Raw genomic sequence first — 20018 nt, 5'->3', positions numbered from 1 at the left:
GCTCAATCTCCGCAATGCCCACCACCTGGTCCGCATCCGTGAGGGCGATGAGTGGAAGAAGGCTTTCAACACCCTGAGCAGCCACTAAAAAATACCTTGTGATGCCGTTTGGGCTCATCAATGCTCCAGCTGTCTTCCAGAACCTTATCAACGATGTCCTCCGGGACATGATCACCCGCTTCATATTTGTTTACCTGGACAATATCCTCTTCTTTTCTGCTACCTTGGAGGAACACATCACCACGTCCGCCAAGTGCTCCGTCGCCTCCTGGAGAATTGTCTCTTTGTCAAGGCCTAGCAGTGTGAGTTTCAGCAACTCTCCATCCAATTCCTCATCCTTGTCGTCTCCTGGGGGCAGCTCAATATAGATTGGGAAAAGACCTCTGCTGTAGCTAATTGGCCCCCTCCTACGAACCACAAGGCGCTCCAATGCTTCCTTGGGTTTGCCAATTTTTACAGGAGGTTCATCCGTAACTACAGCTCTGTTGCCGCTCTCTTGTCAGCCTTGACCTCCAGCAAGGTCACCTTCCGCTGGACACCCACCGCCAACTCCGCCTTCACCCTCCAGGTGGACACCTCCGGGGACCCAGGTGGACACTGGGGTTGGAGCTGTGCTGTCCCAGCAGTCCCTGGACAAGAAGGTCCACCCTTCTCTCACCGACTCTCTCCCAAGGAAAGGAACTACAGTATCGACAACCAGGAACTCCTGGCAGTGAAGTTGGCCTTTGAGGAGTGGCATCATCTGCTTGAGAGGGACACCACTGACAACACTTTGGCCAGCCGTCTCTTCATCCCTGAAGCATCCCTGAAGTACTCCTCCAACCTCTGCCTGTTCCCTGTTGCCTGTGGTCCCACATGGCCTTGAACTTTGTCACTGTCGCCAAGGGAATGTCCGTTGTCCTGATAGCGGGAGACCGGTTCTCCAAATGTGGGCACTTCATCACCCTACCCAAGCTTCCTTCATCTAAAGAGATGGCTGAACTCTTAGTCCTTCATGTGTTCTGCCTGCACGGCCTTCCCCTGGAGGTAACCTTGGATCAACGCCCTCAATTCTCCAGTTATTTTTGGTAGGCCTTCTGCCAACTCATTGGTGCCAAACCACAGCTATTGTCCGGCTTCCACCCCCAGACCAATTGGCAGATGGAGCGTTTCAACAAGGAGCTAGAGATGACACTCTGCTGCATGATGGAGAAATCACCGGCCTCCCAGGTGGAAACCTATCCTGGATTGAGTACGCCTATAACTCTTTGCCCATCTCCTCCACTAGGTTATCTCCATTCGCCTGCTGCCTGGGCTATAAGCCACCTATGTTTCCATTGGCCCCTTCACCATCACCCATATTCTCACCCCCTCTGCAGTCAGACTTTGCCTCCCACCTCCCCTATGCGACATCCATCCGGTGTTTCATGTTTCACAGATGAAACCAGTTGTCATGTCCCCGCTGTTTGTTCAGTACATCACCAGATTGGAATGTACTTTCCAGCATTTAATTCTGAATGATACCCGGTACCTTTTTCGGACTTCCGCGTTTTGTTTATCCCGTCTGTCTTGTACTGAACCGCTGTATATTGACCTGTTTCTGTTTTTCGACTTTGCCTTCTGGATACCAATTCTGTCTGATTTGCCTGTTTGTTTTTGACCCTTCACTTGTGACCACGACTATGATTTGCACCCATTGTCTGGACTTTTATATACAAACTTATCCCTGCTGATTCTGTTGACCTGCCTTTATTATAATAAAGACTCAATTCCAAAAACTATACCTTCTATAATCCTGATACATTTGTTGCTTTTGGATTACTTGGCTAATTGTGCCTTGAGAAGAGATTGCATCTTTAGAGACCATGCATATGAGGTGAAGATACGTTTTTGCGGAGAGCATGGAATGGCTGACGTTTGCAGAAGCCCCTAAAGGCGGCATACCTTTTATGGGATTGCTAGAATGTTTACATTACAAATCAACATGAAGAAGTGTACGCATTCTATTAACAAACAATTACCATTCGTCCACGCCTGGGATACACAAAATCTTTTGTTTTTTGGAGGAACTTTTATCAAGAACAAGTAAGAAGAACTGAAGAAAAGTGAATGAGGCCCAGAGTAACTGTTGGCTTCCTACCTGTGACAGTGAGAGGCAGCGGTGTGCTGGCAGGAGAGCTGAATTCATATCCAGATACTGTGGTCTCATACACACAGTCCCCCTGGTGGGAAACATCTGCGGCTGAAAATATGAAGGAGATAGAATTATTGACAGCAAACTATGCCTCAGTTACATTGGACCCTGTGAAGCTGAGGTAGAATCTCCTGGGTACTGTGGCACAGTGGAGCAGTTGATGGTGAAGTTCTGGCCCATGATCAAGAGTGAAGGTTCACTGCCTGTACAGCTAACTTCATCCATCCAAATTCCTTCAGTCCCCTGGCCAAACTGGGCTCCACCTGTAGCAAACTCAGCTGTGCCACAGCCCAGCTCCCAGCACATCACTGCAGCATCATACATAGCCCAGCCATCATCACACAAGGTTCCCCACTGGCCACTGTGATATACCTCCACTCTTCCAGGCTTTAATAATTCATATACCATGTTTGCTTGAAAAGGCACTTATTAGTACCCAAATAAAACATTATTGTACCTTTCAGGGTACACTTGGGATTTTTTCCTTAGAGAACAAACATATACCTCACTCTAGCTTAATTACTGAAAGTCAAAAATGTTATTATTATTATTATCAAGGATGTAAGGGCTATTAATAAGCTTGACGTCAGCACTGTAAATTTGTCTGAATGTAGTGATGTCATCCTTAAAATGAGTATCCCAATAAAAGACATTATAAGTCCCTTACCTGAGCAGACAACACCTGCATCCTCTCCATGACCACAGTTGTGAATTCCAAACCGTCTGTGTGAGCACTGTGAGAGTGAAGATTCACTGCCTGTACAGCCAACACCATCCATCCAAATTCCTTCAGTCCCCTGGCCAAACCGGGCTCTACCTGGAGCACACACAGCTGTGCCACAGCCCAGCTCCCTGCAGACCACTGCAGCATCATTCATATCCCAGTCATCATCACACACGGTTCCCCACTGGCCACTGTGATAGACCTCCACTCTTCCAGAGCACCTTCCATTCCCACTGACAAGTCTGATCTGGAAACCTAACAGGACATAAGAAAATACTGAAGAGGATCTTACACAGTTCAGTGAATGCATCCAACACAGCAACCCATGTGATATTTTAGACCAATTGCAGAAAATCTCCATATTAATGTTGGTTTGCAAACATGTCGCCAACTTCTGCCAGCAGGAATCTGTACTAATGTATTATTAACAAGGAAATAAGGACTATTAATAAACTTGACGTCAGCAGAATTACCATTTAACATTTAGGTCTACGGGGATGTTCTTTTGGCTTGGCCTATGGCATTTCAATTGATAAGGGCTAAGTGATGTGTGCAGTTGATAACAGTAAAATCCAGTCCAACGGAGTGATTCTTTACACTAATAGGGCACATATTGCCCCGGTTAAACAACATTGATAAAATAATGGTTAAAGATTGCATTGACAGGCTCTCACTCAAACAGGTTAAATTAAATGAAGACACATGGTCAGGTTTGGCTCCTTACCTATGACAGTGAGAGGTGGCAGTGTGCTGGCAGGAGAGCTGAATTCACGTCCAGATACTGAAGCTTCTGAAGCTGAAAATATTAAGGAGGTGATGCAGGTTCATTAGGGTGAGTAATCCTTTTTGGAGACCTTTTTCGACACCTTGGGAATGCTTTATGAAACATATTCATAAATAATTAATAGTGCATTTGTTTTGTTATTTAAATGTCTTGGTATGAACTGGTGTTCATAATCATGTCTATAGAATTTAAAAAAATAAAAATAAAGACCCTCCATATTTAAAAATGCATGGGATGTATTCCAACATAGACTTCACCACATGCAGTACCATGTAATTCCAACGGAGGGAAGAAGGGTGAAATTGATTTAGGATTAGATGCCATGTATTTTAAAATATGACAGGAGGTCTTTATTTCTTGCTACATATGAAAAATTCTACAGGTCCTGGAGCATCTGTTCAGATAGACGTCATCCTGAACACCAGTACGTACCAAGATATTTCTGTTATGTTCCTGAGTTCTGTCTGTTAGTTTATCATTGTTTATTATCGTTATTCTTGTAATTTATTATTTTTCACATGAATGTCTGGTGTTCTGTTTATATTCATTAGTCTTTGCGCTCGTCTTCCCCTGTGATGTCTGTGTCTGAATGTTTACGAGCCTGAGTCACTCCCCTGTCTGCATGCCCCACTATTAGGGTGTTTACGGTAGTTCCGGGGTTCAACCTTTCTTCCAATCTTGCATTCCTTACTTCCTGCTTTCTCTCCATTTCATGTTTGTACATAGCACTAATATACTAATCCCAACTAACACACTAATATGTTCATCAAACTAACCAACTAACCTTCACTAGTTTTGAGTATTTGTAATTTAAATCACGTAACTAACTTATGAACGCATCTCCAGTTTCAATTCTGTTCTGTAACTCCGCCTCCCTATTCTATCACTGATTACTTGCTTAGTTTCAGCTAAGTATTTGCATCTGTCTCTCCGTATCTCTACATCTCCTGATTCTGTGCAATTGTCTACTCCCTAGTCCAGAGCTGCTGCTTTTGGTTCCTCTGTCCCAACCGCCATGACAATTTCAATAACAAAGCACGCACACAACACCCCCCCCCCCCTCCATTTTAATTTAAAAATTAAACTTGATATTATGATGATCTGCTTTTGTAAGTATCTAAGTACGGATATCATATGATTAAATATTACGTGTTTATTGATAAGTGTATACAGTTTCAAGCATTTTTAATAATGAAGAACTGGTTTAAGCAGATGGTTGCTGATCAGTGTATTTTATTTGCATTGTGTAAGAAAATGATTTCACATTTGGCACATTCCATCCCACAGTGATGTCTGCAAGGCAGCCATTTTAGCTGCTCACTTCCGCTCCCTTGACTGCAGTGGACACCTCCCCAGTTTGGCTGTGGATCTCAGGCAACCACCAGGAGGAGATCACCTTCTACAATGTGAAGTCTCCCCTGGTTTCTGTGGTGTTGGGCAGACCCTGACTCCTCCAATAGAACCCCCAAGTTGACTGGGTCCGGGGAACCATCACGGGCTGGAGCCCCAACTGTCACCGATGTCCTGCCTCCAGTTTGCCTCCAACCAGCCCGAGTCCGTTCCTGATGCTCCCGAGACCCCACCTGTCTACCACGGTGTTGGACAGGTCTTCAGCAAATCCCTGCTCCCTGCCTCCTAACCGCTCCTATGACTGTGTCATTGAGCTGTACCCCGGCCCCACTCCTCCTAGAGGTCGTCTCTTCTCCCTGTCAGTCCCAGAGATCCTCTCCATGGAGTAGTACATTGGGGACTCCCTGGCTGCCGGTCTGATCCATCCCTCATCCTCATCTGGGTTCTACTTTGTGTAGAAAAGGACAAGTCCCTACAACCTTGTATCAACTACCGTGGGCTCAACAACATCACCATCAAGAACCGCTACCCCATCCCACTCATCTCCTCAGCCTTCTCTTCACTACTAAGATGCCAGTACTTTACCAAGCTCAATCTCCGCAATGCCCACCACCTGGTCCGCATCCGTGAGGGCGATGAGTGGAAGAAGGCTTTCAACACCCTGAGCAGCCACTAAAAAATACCTTGTGATGCCGTTTGGGCTCATCAATGCTCCGGCTGTCTTCCAGAACCTTATCAACGATGTCCTCCGGGAAATGATCACCCGCTTCATATTTGTTTACCTGGACAATATCCTCTTCTTTTCTGCTACCTTGGAGGAACACATCACCACGTCCGCCAAGTGCTCCGTCGCCTCCTGGAGAATTGTCTCTTTGTCAAGGCCTAGCAGTGTGAGTTTCAGCAACTCTCCATCCAATTCCTCATCCTTGTCGTCTCCTGGGGGCAGCTCAATATAGATTGGGAAAAGACCTCTGCTGTAGCTAATTGGCCCCCTCCTACGAACCACAAGGCGCTCCAATGCTTCCTTGGGTTTGCCAATTTTTACAGGAGGTTCATCCGTAACTACAGCTCTGTTGCCGCTCTCTTGTCAGCCTTGACCTCCAGCAAGGTCACCTTCCGCTGGACACCCACCGCCAACTCCGCCTTCACCCTCCAGGTGGACACCTCCGGGGACCCAGGTGGACACTGGGGTTGGAGCTGTGCTGTCCCAGCAGTCCCTGGACAAGAAGGTCCACCCTTCTCTCACCGACTCTCTCCCAAGGAAAGGAACTACAGTATCGACAACCGGGAACTCCTGGCAGTGAAGTTGGCCTTTGAGGAGTGGCATCATCTGCTTGAGAGGGACACCACTGACAACACTTTGGCCAGCCGTCTCTTCATCCCTGAAGCATCCCTGAAGTACTCCTCCAACCTCTGCCTGTTCCCTGTTGCCTGTGGTCCCACATGGCCTTGAACTTTGTCACTGTCGCCAAGGGAATGTCCGTTGTCCTGATAGCGGGAGACCGGTTCTCCAAATGTGGGCACTTCATCACCCTACCCAAGCTTCCTTCATCTAAAGAGATGGCTGAACTCTTAGTCCTTCATGTGTTCCGCCTGCACGGCCTTCCCCTGGAGGTAACCTTGGATCAACGCCCTCAATTCTCCAGTTATTTTTGGTAGGCCTTCTGCCAACTCATTGGTGCCAAACCACAGCTATTGTCCGGCTTCCACCCCCAGACCAATTGGCAGATGGAGCGTTTCAACAAGGAGCTAGAGATGACACTCTGCTGCATGATGGAGAAATCACCGGCCTCCCAGGTGGAAACCTATCCTGGATTGAGTACGCCTATAACTCTTTGCCCATCTCCTCCACTGGGTTATCTCCATTCGCCTGCTGCCTGGGCTATAAGCCACCTATGTTTCCATTGGCCCCTTCACCATCACCCATATTCTCACCCCCTCTGCAGTCAGACTTTGCCTCCCACCTCCCCTATGCGACATCCATCCGGTGTTTCATGTTTCACAGATGAAACCAGTTGTCATGTCCCCGCTGTTTGTTCAGTACATCACCAGATTGGAATGTACTTTCCAGCATTTAATTCTGAATGATACCCGGTACCTTTTTCGGACTTCCGCGTTTTGTTTATCCCGTCTGTCTTGTACTGAACCGCTGTATATTGACCTGTTTCTGTTTTTCGACTTTGCCTTCTGGATACCAATTCTGTCTGATTTGCCTGTTTGTTTTTGACCCTTCACTTGTGACCACGACTATGATTTGCACCCATTGTCTGGACTTTTATATACAAACTTATCCCTGCTGATTCTGTTGACCTGCCTTTATTATAATAAAGACTCAATTCCAAAAACTATACCTTCTATAATCCTGATACATTTGTTGCTTTTGGATTACTTGGCTAATTGTGCCTTGAGAAGAGATTGCATCTTTAGAGACCATGCATATGAGGTGAAGATACGTTTTTGCGGAGAGCATGGAATGGCTGACGTTTGCAGAAGCCCCTAAAGGCGGCATACCTTTTATGGGACTGCTAGAATGTTTACATTACAAATCAACATGAAGAAGTGTACGCATTCTATTAACAAACAATTACCATTCGTCCACGCCTGGGATACACAAAATCTTTTGTTTTTTGGAGGAACTTTTATCAAGAACAAGTAAGAAGAACTGAAGAAAAGTGAATGAGGCCCAGAGTAACTGTTGGCTTCCTACCTGTGACAGTGAGAGGCAGCGGTGTGCTGGCAGGAGAGCTGAATTCATACCCAGATACTGTGGTCTCACTGTGGGAAACATCTGCGGCTGAAAATATGAAGGAGATAGAATTATTGACAGCAAACTATGCCTCAGTTACATTGGACCCTGTGAAGCTGAGGTAGAATCTCCTGGGTACTGTGGCACAGTGGAGCAGTTGATGGTGAAGTTCTGGCCCATGATCAAGAGTGAAGGTTCACTGCCTGTACAGCTAACTTCATCCATCCAAATTCCTTCAGTCCCCTGGCCAAACTGGGCTCCACCTGGAGCAGACTCAGCTGTGCCACAGCCCAGCTCCCAGCACACCACTGCAGCATCCTTCATATCCCAGTCATCATCACACACGGTTCCCCACTGGCCACTGTGATAGACCTCCACTCTCCCAGAGCACGATCCATTCCCATTGACTAGTCTGATCTGAGCCCCATCTAAAAGTCACAGAGAGAAGCGGAGCAACAGACTGGACACTGGAAATCTTGGCGTGCACTAACAAGAGACATTACATTACATTTACATTTTTACATTTTTGTCATTTGGCAGACGCTTTTAATCCAAAGCGATTTACAAGTGCATAGGTTCTTCCACAAGTTCAAGCATGACATACATAACTAGTAAAATACACATGAAGTGTTGTTCTAAACATATAGTCGTCATAAGTGCTATTATTTAATTTAATTTTATTTTTTGGGGGGCTAGACAGGAGGGATAGGGATGTCAGAAAGGGGGCCGGGGGAAATCAAGATGGAGGACTAAGGTACAGTTTGAAAAGGTGTGTTTTTAGTCTGTGTCAAAATAGGGGGAGGGATTCTGCTGTCCTGACAGTGGTAGGCAAGTCATTCCACCACTGAGGAACCAGAACTGAGAACAGGCGTGAACGTGCAGCTCAACCACCAGGTGCTCGTAGAGAGGACTGCACTCTAAAATGAATGATCAGTTTAGAGACTCCTCTTACCTGCCGGTAAACTGACAGTCAGAAGGTAAGCTGTTGGAGTGAAACAAGGAAAATTGCAGCAATGTTACACATACTTTGATATCTTCATTTTAATAATAATGCTGTAAAAACATTTTTATTTTTAAATGTAATTGGATCCAGTTCCAACAGTACATTCACCCTCATGCACTACTTTTTTTGTAAGTTAATTCTCTAAGGATACTGGAGTACATCAAGTTTGGGCCAGTATTCACATGGAGCGAAACTCATATATTAATAATGAAGAAATCACAGTGGTCTTATTCATCAAATTTAAAATGTTTAAAACTATTAATATTATCAATCTAAGGTTTCTCTCAATATGTTTGTCGCATCTGTATGGTAAAATCTCACAAAGTTAGTCATCCAAATAGAAAGAAAAGTTGATCTGATTGTGTCGGTGTTCCCAGTGACAGTGCCGACCCCAGAGGGTTAAGTATGCTTTAAGTATATACAGTGCAGTGAAAAAGTATTTGCCCCCTTCCTGATTTCCTCTATTATTTTTCACACAGAATGGTTTCAGATGTCGTGCCAGGTGCAGCTTGCTTTGCGGGAAGGAGGCAGGGCAATCCGAGGACCACACCTACTAGTTTAGTAGACACACACCTGGGCTACCCCATTAGATCCTTTGTGCCAGGATCACCACGGCTTGCAAACATAACCCAAAGATTGACTGGACTCGGGGTGTTATAACAGGCAGTAGTCCGAAATGCCACCTGCCAACTCCGCAGCCAGCTTCATGAGTACCCAGCCACCTCAGAGGCAGGAGGCAATCAATCTCACCAAAATGCCTAGAATAGCACAATCTCCTGATCCTGCTCCATTCTGCCTCACCTTGCCTATGACTGCCCCATCAAACTGCTTCCAGGAACCTCACCCCCGAGCCAATGTTCTTTTTCCACTCCTGAGACCAAAGCTATGGACAGATACATCGCCGAATCATTGGCTTCCGGAATCATTTACCCATCCTCATGTCCAGCAGGAGCCAGCTAGATTCTTCTTTGTGGAAAAGAACGATGGCTCATTATGAAATGCCCCTGCATAGACTACCGTGGTCTTAATGACATCACCATCAAGAACCACAATCCCCTGCCACTCATCTCTTCAGCTTTCTCCTCCTTGCAAGGCTGCAACATTTTCACTAAGTTGGATCTTCATAACGCCTACCACTAGGTGCAGATCCGAGAGGGGGACGAGTGGAAGATGGCATTCAATACCCAATCCGGCCACTACAAGTACCTGGCAATGCCATTTGGGCTCACTGATGCTCCGGCGGTCTTCCAGGCCATGGACAACGTGCTTGGGGACATGAGTCTAAGTTCTGACAAGAGTCTAAGTCTTTTCCAGGACCCCTGAAGGACATGTTTGTCATCTGTACAGTTCCTGGGTTTTGTCATTTCACAGGGAAAACTTGAAATGGTCTCATAAAAAGTGAGAGTGGTTCAGGAATGGCCTGAACCAAAAAACCGCAAACAACTTCAACGCTTCCTCGGATTGGCTAACCTAACTGTTCTCACTACATTCACATCTACCAAACCCTTTTCCACTGGACTATGGAAGCTAACACGACCTTCAAGGAACTTAATCAATCACCTGTCCTGTCCCCACCTGATCCAAGTAAGCAGTTTGGTGTGGAATTGACTCTTCCAACACCGGAGTGGGGGCTGTACTATCACAGAGAGCAGAGGATGATTGCCTCTCTTTGGCAGAAAAAAATTACTGCATCGAAGTTACTAGCGGTCAAGATGGCATTTGAGGAGTGGCACCATTGGTTAGAAGCAGCCTCCATCCCATTCCTCGTGTGGACTGATCATTGCAACCTACCTCTATTCAGTCCGCAGGCTCAACCCTCGCTAGTCCTGTTGGTCCCTGTTTTTTTGCGGGGTTACATTTCACCCTGTCCTATCAACCGGGATCTAAAAACATAAAACCTGATGTTTGGTCTTGCCTGTACACCCTGCCTGAGGAAGAGGCAGGTCCAACGTCAGTGCTTCCTGCCAGGTGTTTGGTGGCCCCCGGCCAGGCTGGATATTGTCAGAGTTGTGGAGGAGGCTCTTGCTGCTGAACCAGGTCTTAGCAACACTATTAGAGGCTTGTTTCTATATCCATGAATTCGTACACTCCCAAGTTCTTGCAAGGGCACAGGCCTCTCGTCTCGCCTGCCACCCTGCAACCAACAGCACTATAGCTATGCTGTCCCATCGTTTCTGGTGGTCCACCATGAAACAGGACACTGCCAAATTTGTTGCGGTTTGCAACATTTGTGCCTGTGCCAAATCCAGTAACCAATGCCCCGGTGGCCTTCTTCAACCTACTTCATCATCCCTAGTCCTATATCACATTGGATATTGTTACTAGCTTACCTGTTTCTGAGGGACCATCTGACCATTTCTAAGGCGATTCATTTTGTGGTGTTACCCAGACTTCCCACCGCCAAGGAGACTGCTGCTACTAGTCATACATTTTCTTTAACTCCATAGTCTTCCCCAGGAGTTTGTCTCCAACAGCCCCCCCCCCCCCCCCCCCTTGCCAGTAGATATTGACGAGCCTTCTGCACTCTCATTGGAGCCACACCCAACCTGTCTTCCAGGTTTCATCCCGAGACCAATGGACGGCAATGAACAGCTCAATCAAGAGTTAGGGAAAGGGCTGCACTGCCTGATTGAGGGGACCACCACTACCTGGGTCAACTGTCTTCCCTGGATAAAGTACGCCTACAACTCCCTTAGTCGATTGGGAGGGGTATGGTCCGGAGGAACCCAGTTGCGGTTTCTCATTGTCTCTTCATTAGTGTTGCATATAAGCCTACCTGCTTCTGTTTATGTGTTCTGTGTTCAGTGTTTGTCCAGTCCTGCTCCAGTCGTTCTGCTTCCTGTATCCGTCTCCTGCCCTTCTACCCTCCTGTTCTCCAGCCCCCCACTGCTTGACCTCCCGGCTTCAACCTCTGCTTGTTTTCGGACTTCAACCCGCCTTCTCCACATTTCTCTGGTTGCTTGGACCCTGACCCTTTGCCTGGACATGACCACAAAACTGCTTTGCCATGCATTGACCTTTTTGTGTGGAACTGTTATTAAAGCCTATTATCAATTACATCTTAGTGTCTGCAAATGGTTCCAATCGGTTCTCATTACACACATGGGACGTGGAAACAATATTGGCAGAATTTTATCTGAATCCATGAAAAAATTGTTACCTCAATCTGAATTTTATTCAAAGATGTTATGATATTCCCAAAAAATAAAGTTCCTGGGATGCTCATCTAACCTGTCTCTACCTATTCCTACCTGTATGATAAGGATCTGAGATGTATGGTGTCATCCTGTTACAAATGGTCAAATCTATCATCTCATTTGTATTTTAGAGTTATTTTATCCCACTTTGCTTCGCAGAACTGCTTTCATTTCAACAAATACATGGCTTTGGTATGCCATGATCAAAGGAAACTCCAGAATAGTTGAGAAAGGTGTTGAAGTATATCAGTCTGGAAAAGGTTATAAAAGCCATGTCAAGGCTCTGGGAGTACACCGAACCACAGTGAGAGCCATTATCACGAAATGGAGAACAATTGGTGATTTTCCCAGGAGTGGCTGGCCTGCCAGAATACCTCCAAGGACACATTGACAATGGAAAAAAGCACATGGGTGATTTGCTAGTGGAACAAATACAGCATTTCATCGAAAGAACAGCATAGCAAAAGTGAAACATGATGAAGTTAGTGTGATGGTGTTTGGATTCTTTGGTGCCTTGGGACCCTGACAACGTCTCATTATTGAAGAAACCATGAACACTTGCAATTATTGCTAAAGGTGGTGAAACCAGTTATAAAATGTGTGCTTGGCCAACACATCGGCGTAATCGACCTCACTGATTACATAAATATGTTGATTTGCGTGGAATGTAGGCAGCTGATGCCATGCTGTGAAAGTGGGCCTGGGTGGATGAACAGACACTCTTGAGCTTGAGAGTGAATGGAAGCAATGCCCCCTGGGGAAGAGAGAAGAAGGAGACGATTTGCCGCCCTTAGCCTGGCCGAGATGCAAGGTGGTCCCAGCGGGCCCTACAGGAAGCTGTGGCCGAACTCTGTCGCCTAGCTCCACACGACAGACCGAGACAAACCCCACAAGATGTCTTGACGAAGATGATGGGCGACGATGATGTTGAGGCATACCTACAGGTTCAGCTTACCCGCAAGAGCCCAGCGATACCATGAATGGTCCTATGACGCCTCCAGCCCGCCTGGTCCCAAATCACCGCCTTGAGTCCTGACTGACTGAGGGAGAGGGGCCACCCCTGTTGGAGAGGGTGGTTCTGGACGGATGCTCCCGCGCCTGACCGACAGAGGCCAAAAAGTATGTCGCCCAGGTGGGACCTGCCTCCGTAGAACTCCTAGTGGCCCTCCTCGAAAACCATCAGGTCACACAGGGGATGTGACCTGATGGTTGATGACCAGGCCGCACGACCATAGGCCCACCGCCACACCCAGACCCAAATCGCCAGGACAGAACAGAGACGGGGCGACCATGGCCTGCATGGAGATGCAGAGAGGAGGGGCACCTAGCCAGGAACTGCCCTGCCATGCACACTGCCAGTGGTTCGAGCAGCCCCACCCACCCCTACCTGACCACCTGCTAGGCTCACCAGAGCATGGAGGCCCCCAGATTCCCTGTACAAGTGGAGGGGTGGGACACCGAAGAGGGGTGAAAAGGTGGCTGTGGCATGCATCCATGGGGACGCCAGGAAATAACCCACGGTGTGAGTGGACCTAATTACCCTACGGGGGACGTACTCGGTGAGAGCGGGGGTGGTGTCAGTGTTGATGGGAAGAGACTGCCCATTGTTCCAGACCTATTGGGATGAGGGGCCCTGCTCTCCAAAGGAGATGAAGCCACGATGGCCCCGACGGGCTGCCCGCTGTACCCCCCCAACCAGTCTAGGCAAGGAGGCCGAAGCACCCACCCGCTTTGGCATCGCCCAACTAAATGAGCCAAAGTTTGCTCAAGCATGGAGAGATGCCAGAGACATCAATGGAGAACCACAGAGGATGGTGAGTACACTGGCTTATCCCTTCTTCCGGGTAAAACATGACCTGCTTTATCGCGTCTGTAACAGACGGGGAGGAAGTCGAGCAGCTGCTCGTCCCACATTCAGGAGGATTGCGATGGACATCTTGGGGCCCTTGCCAAAGTCCAGCCCGGGACATCGGTATATCCTCGTGATCCTAGACTACGCGACCCGCTATCCAGAAGCCATCCTGCTCAGCATCGCGACAGGAAAGGTGGTCGCCAAGGAGTTGTTCCTGCTTTTTAGCTGGGTCAGGATAGCAGAGGAAGTACTGACAGACCAAGGGACATGTTTCATGTCAGGGGTCCTAACTGCTGAGGATCCTGCTGAGGAAGATGATCGATACCGATGGTAAGGACTGGGACCAGCTCTAACCCTATCTCCTCTTTTCTGTCCGAGAGGTACCCCAGAGCGCGATGGGCTTCATGTCTTTCGAGCTATTGTATAGCAGACGACCCTGGGGATTACTGGACTTTGGCGAAGGAGGCCTGGGAGCAGCAACCGTCCCAAAACCCCAGCCTGATTGAGCATGTGGAGCAAATGGACCGGCGGATGGCCCAGATCTGGCCCATGATGAGGGCCCACATGGAACAGGTGCAACAGGAGCAAGCCAGGTTGTATAACCGTGGAGCGCAGGTGAGAGAATTTGTCCCAGGAGACAAAGTAATGATCTTAGTCCCCACCAGCGAGTGCAAATTTCTGGCCCGATGGCATGGGTCGTATGAGGTCATGGAGCGCACGGGGCCGGTGAACTACCGGGTGAGACAGCCGGGGCAATGACATGGCCTCCAGATTTAGCACGTCAACCTGATGAAGAGGTGGCACGAGCTGCCCATGGCTCCGACCCAAGTCCTCTCTGCCCAGTGTGTCCCACCACCAATCCCTGACATTAGGATTAGGGAGCAGCTGACCTCACAGCAGATGCAAGCCCTACGTGGACTGGTGGATCGGAACCGGGACATCTTCTTGCACCCACCTAATCGGCCATGACATCAGCACTGGGGAAGACGGTGAAACTACGGCCCTACAGCATCCCGGAAGCATGCCGACACGCCAAACAGGAGGAGGTGCCAAAAATGTTTGCCCTCGGGGTCATTGAAGAAAGCCACAGTACCTGGTCCAGCCCAGTGGTGCTGGTCCCCAAGCCGGATGGGAACTGGCAGTTCTGTAATGACAGAACGACATCTCCCTGTGTGATGCGTACCAGATGCCAAGATCGGACTAACTCCTTGAGCGGTTGGGACCTGCCCAGTTCATCAGTACCCTAAACCTGACAAAGGGATACTGGCAAGTCCCCCTAACCCCCTGTGCCAGGGAGAAGGTGCCCTTTGCGACCCCCATGGGCCTCTACCTGTATACGGTACTCCCCTTTGGTGTGCACGGGGCCCCGGCCACGTTCCACGTTCCAGCGGTTGATGGACTAGGTGTTGTGGCCCCATCAGACGTACGCGGCAGCCTACCTCGACAGCATCATCATCCACAGCACCGACTGGGACAGTCATGTCGGCAGAGTCGAAGCCGTGCTGATGTCACTGAGAGAGGCCGGGCTGATGGCTAACCCTGCAAAGTGGGCACAGTCGGGAGGGGGTGGGTGAAGCCCCAGTCGAACAAGGTCAACAGCATCATCACCTGGCCCCAACCGGCCACAAAGAAGCAGGTGAGGATATTCCTGGGTCTGTTGGAGTACTATCGATAATGTATCCCTGGGTTCACAGCACGACCAGCCCCTCTACACGACCTCACCAAAAAGGAGCAGCCCAACCGGGTCCAGTGGAACCCCCTCGCCACCGGAGCCTTCCAGGCCTTACGAGCAGCCCTGGGGGAGGAACCTGTACTAATCACCCCAGATTTACAGAAACCCTTTGTGCTGCAAACCGACGTCTCGGAAGTGGACCTTGGCGCAGTACTGTCACAGATCCAGGAAGGGGTGGAACATCCAGTGATGTACATCAGCTGGAAGCTCCTCAGCCAAGAAAGAACTACACCATGGTCAAAAATACTCAATGAAGAAAAAAAGAGAGAACAGAAAAAATAAAGATTATTTTTCTGATATTGCTGACTCACGTGTCTGGTTTTCAGCTGTGCCCGCCCACTTTCAGAACCAACCCCTAGGTGCCACAGTATTTAGATGCTCACCAATATTAAATGGGGTCACTTCACTGAAACTGCCCTCTGTTGTGGAGTCAACAGTGTTTTCACTATCTTCCTCAGAAATATTTACTCAGACGTAGGGCTGTATGACTGAGGTCAGTGGTGAAACCTCCCCGTGCTCCCCAGGAAGATGTTTTTGACTATTTTAACAATGGAATGCATCCATCTGGCCTAACCGGTCCTCCCAGGTGACTTGGGCTGGTAAAGTATCAACTCCTCATCCCTTTGTTACAGAAGTCCCCCAGGGCTTAGTCCTCGTTCCCCTCCTCTTCTCCATCTACACCAGATCTGTTATCTCCCCTAATGGTATGTCATATCATTGTTATGCCAATGACACCCAACACTTCATCCCTGCTCTAACCTCTCCCTTCCCTGATTTTCCATTGCACTAGGGGATACCAGTGACCTCATCACAAAATGCAAGAAACCTGGTGGTGGACAGCAGGCTGTCCTCCTCCGAGAACATTGCAGCAGTAACCCAGGCTTGCAGGTTTTTCCTGTACAACATCCGGAGAATCCGTCCCTTCCTCACCACCTACTATGTCCAAGCAATGGACCTGTCCTGGCTACTGCAATTCTCTGCTGGCTGGCCTTCCAGCATCTGCCGTCAGACCAATTGATCCAGAATGCTACAGCACGTCTGGTATTCAATGTCCCCTGACATTCTCACATCACCTCCCTGCTCACCGACGTCCATTGGCTCCCTGTTATATAATTACCTGGATCTAAAAAGTGACCAGTGGAGCATATTGAAGGAGCTGGAGCAAGTTCTAAAGCCCTTTGAGCAAGCCGCCATCTTCCTGAGTAGAGAGGCTTATGTCACCATCTTTGCTCTCTCTCTCTCTACTCTACCTCCACATGATAAAGGGTCTCTGGAAATCTCTACAAAACACATCCTTTGAGTCCATTCCTGTAAAGTCTTTCCAAACAGCAGCACAGGAGATAGCTTCAAGATGGTGGGGGGGAGGGGGGGCAGGGAGACTGTATGGGTGTTATCGAGATCTGATTCCTGAACGATAACTTAAAATGATTTTAAAAAAGTTCTACCATCTTATGTCATTTGATTTAGATTGCACTCATTTTTGTTATTCAACTGTTAGTTGAATTTTATTTTAGCATTTTATGTTTTAATTGTGAAACTGATTTTTACATTTTTAACATAATAAGAATAATTCCCTCTGTAATTTGTTGCACTACTTTTTAAATGAGAAAACAGTTGAATTAATGTTGAAATCCAAATTTTTAATATTTATTCTTCATAAATTTACTGTTATATTCAGTGAGTAATCAAAAAATACTCAAATTAGTCATTGTAATTGATGACTCTAAAAGAATTGTGAGATTAATCAATATAAAATGTATCGTCAGGTGCAGCTAGTTTTCCACAGGGGTGACGTGGATGTTTGATAAGTTTTTTCATTAAAGCAATGAAACAATAGTTTAGAAAAGTGTTTACTCAGGTTCCCTTTGTCTAATATTGAATTTTGTTTAAAGAATCTGAAACCAATCAGTGTGAAAAATATGCAGTAGTAGAGCTAATCAGGAGAAAATATGATGGCAAATACGTTTTCATTGTATTTAAACACTTAAAGTGTATTAAACCTAACTGGCCCATTTTCAGTATAATTAGGGCCGGTTCCATAGACATGGATTAAGCCCAGTTCTTGACAAAGAAGATTAAATGAAGATCTCCACAAATGTTTTAAGTCACGGACCAGGCTTAATCAATGTCTGAGGAACCAGCCCTTGAAGTATTTCCTGGAGCTATACTTTAAATATACCATTTATGGACTACTCCTTTGTGTCCTAAATTGAGATACTTTGAGGACCAGGATCTATGTTCACTTTTGGAGTGAAGTACCTGGGATTTAGTTCAGAAAAGGTATACTTAAGGCATACTTTTATAAATATATATATACTTTTATTTTCATTATTTTTATATGTATCACCCATTGGTAAGTTTCCTCTTTTCTTGGAATGCATAACATGATTGGTGTGTTCTCACAACAGCCATTTTAACATATGTGCCATTTTCAAATGAGTCTTAAACCAGATCCAGTACATATCTTACTGTGTAAAAAAAACAGACAAAATGCGGGGGCAGTAGGCAAAGCCGGGTATTCCAGGCGTCCCTCTCCCCAGCAACGCATTCTAGCTCCTCCTGGGGGTTCCGAGGCCAGGAGAGATATATAATCTCTCCAGCGGGCTCTGGGTCTCCCTCGGGGTCTCCGCCCAGTTGGACGAGCCCGGAAAACCTCCAAAGGGAGGCGCCCGGGAGGCATCCTGATCAGATGCCCGAACCACCTCAATTGGCTCCTTTCGACGCGAAGGAGCAGCGGCTCTACTCTGAGCTCCCTCCGGATGTCCGAGCTCCTCACCCTATCTCTAAGGCTGAGCCCGGCCACCCTACGGAGGAAGCTCATTTCGGCCGCTTGTATACGCAATCTCGTTCTTTCGGTCACTACCCAAAGCTTGTGACCATAGGTGAGGGTTGGGACGTAGATCGACCAGTAAATCGAGAGCTTCGCCTTCCGGCTCAGCTCCTTCTTCACCACAATGGTCGGGTGCAACGCCCGCATTACTGCTGACGCTGCACCGATCCGCCTGTCGATCTCACGCTCCCTTCTACCCTCACTCGTGAACAAGACCCCGAGATACTTGAACTCCTTCACTTGGGGCAAAGACTCGTTCCCAACCCGGGAACGAGTCTTTGTTAAAACATTCTGTTCAGAATACAGTTTATCATATGTCATTTTCATGAAATTGCGTACAACTTTAAAGAATATCTTATAAAACATAAAAACTCAGACATAGCTTTCCTAAAAGAAGGATATTTGACATACGGATTGTGTAGTTGTTAAAATGTGTATATAGTAAGTGTGGACAATCCATTTGCATTTTTAAATTTAATCTTTAATTTTTCAAAGATCTATTTGAAAATATTATTTTTCTAACACAGTTATGTTTCTGATATACACTGCTGCGATCAAAAATAGAAAATAAAGCAATAAAAAACATTTGTATTTATTTCAGTTGGTTTGGAACAATGCAATATTTCATGCAGACTGATTATGTCAGTAAAAATATCGACGAATATCAAATATTGAGTATTGAAAAATATAGATTTATGTTGGAATTTTTATGAACCATAGCAGATATTTGTTTATTCAGCGTAAAAATAGCGAAATCTTCAATAACTCAGTTTCATACCAACGGTAGATAATTTCTGAAGATCAATGATACATTACTTGTAAATTGTACATCCATTTACTTATGTGTTAACATGGCAAATATCTATTGTGCATATATATATATATATATATAGTATATACCAGAAGCAAAGTCTGGTTTATAAAAACTCACCAAATTTCATGAGAACAATCTTCAGCATCCTGGTCCTTACAGTATCTTACCAGTATTACTGTATTTTCCCGAACATCACAATACAGACTGAGCCAATGCACAGACGAACACAAAAAAGGAAGAGTATGAGCACAGTCACTCAAATAAGAGGAAGCGGCTAGAATTGGTTTCCGGACTGTATTCTTAGGTTTTGCCAGACATGTACTATGTTTGGACAACATTAACGTACTTATGCTGATGAAAGAGAGAGAATGTGTCTGTTGGCAGTCAAGTTAAAAATATATAGTGAAGGTAAAGTGAAGGTAAAGTAAGGTGTTGTGAACCAGAGAGCAGCACTGGCCCTGTCTACAGGTATGGACACAGCTGAGATCCAGAGGTCAGGTATTGTAAGGGAGCAGGGGCAGGAGACCAAGAGCAACCGGGAAGGGATCACAAAGGATACCAAGGATAACCACTAAAATAGGCGAGGAAAGAACGGAAAAAGGGAACCAAACTCCCCAGCGATCTGCCAACAGAAAACTGAGCTATACTGGTCAGGAAAAACAAAACAAGATTTTTTATCAGCAGTCTCGAACGGGCTAAACTTTATGCGCCGAACTCTGCCACTCGCTCTTCAAAACAGAAGCAAAAATAGGGAAGGTTCTCAGGAACTAACCAACCCAAAAGAAAACAAACTAGGTCCCTAAACTTCTCTAT

At 46.8% G+C, this 20018-nt stretch overlaps 1 protein-coding gene across 4 annotated transcripts in view; it reads right to left on the bottom strand.

Moving 5' to 3' along the window:
• The window catches only part of LOC133115308 (deleted in malignant brain tumors 1 protein-like), an 83151-nt gene extending 63728 nt beyond the window's left edge, over positions 1–19423 (bottom strand). For 3 of the 4 annotated variants that reach the window (XM_061225151.1, XM_061225152.1, XM_061225154.1), the window contains exons 1-6: positions 19323–19423; positions 8730–8759; positions 7739–7825; positions 3622–3693; positions 2841–3152; positions 2120–2221 (exon numbers count right to left, since the gene is read on the bottom strand). In XM_061225151.1, the coding sequence (XP_061081135.1) occupies positions 2120–2221; positions 2841–3152; positions 3622–3693; positions 7739–7825; positions 8730–8759; positions 19323–19350 (631 nt within the window). In that variant the 5' untranslated portion in view covers positions 19351–19423. The remainder of the gene's footprint in view (positions 1–2119; positions 2222–2840; positions 3153–3621; positions 3694–7738; positions 7826–8729; positions 8760–19322) is intronic. The other variant, XM_061225155.1, reaches the window with a different exon arrangement.
• Positions 19424–20018: the final 595 nt, after the last annotated feature.

Source organism: Conger conger, chromosome 16, assembly GCF_963514075.1.
Source record: "Conger conger chromosome 16, fConCon1.1, whole genome shotgun sequence".
NCBI classification, from domain to species: Eukaryota; Metazoa; Chordata; class Actinopteri; order Anguilliformes; family Congridae; genus Conger; species Conger conger.
Note: the sequence above shows the minus strand (reverse complement) of the source record. Positions and strands in the feature narration are given on the sequence as shown.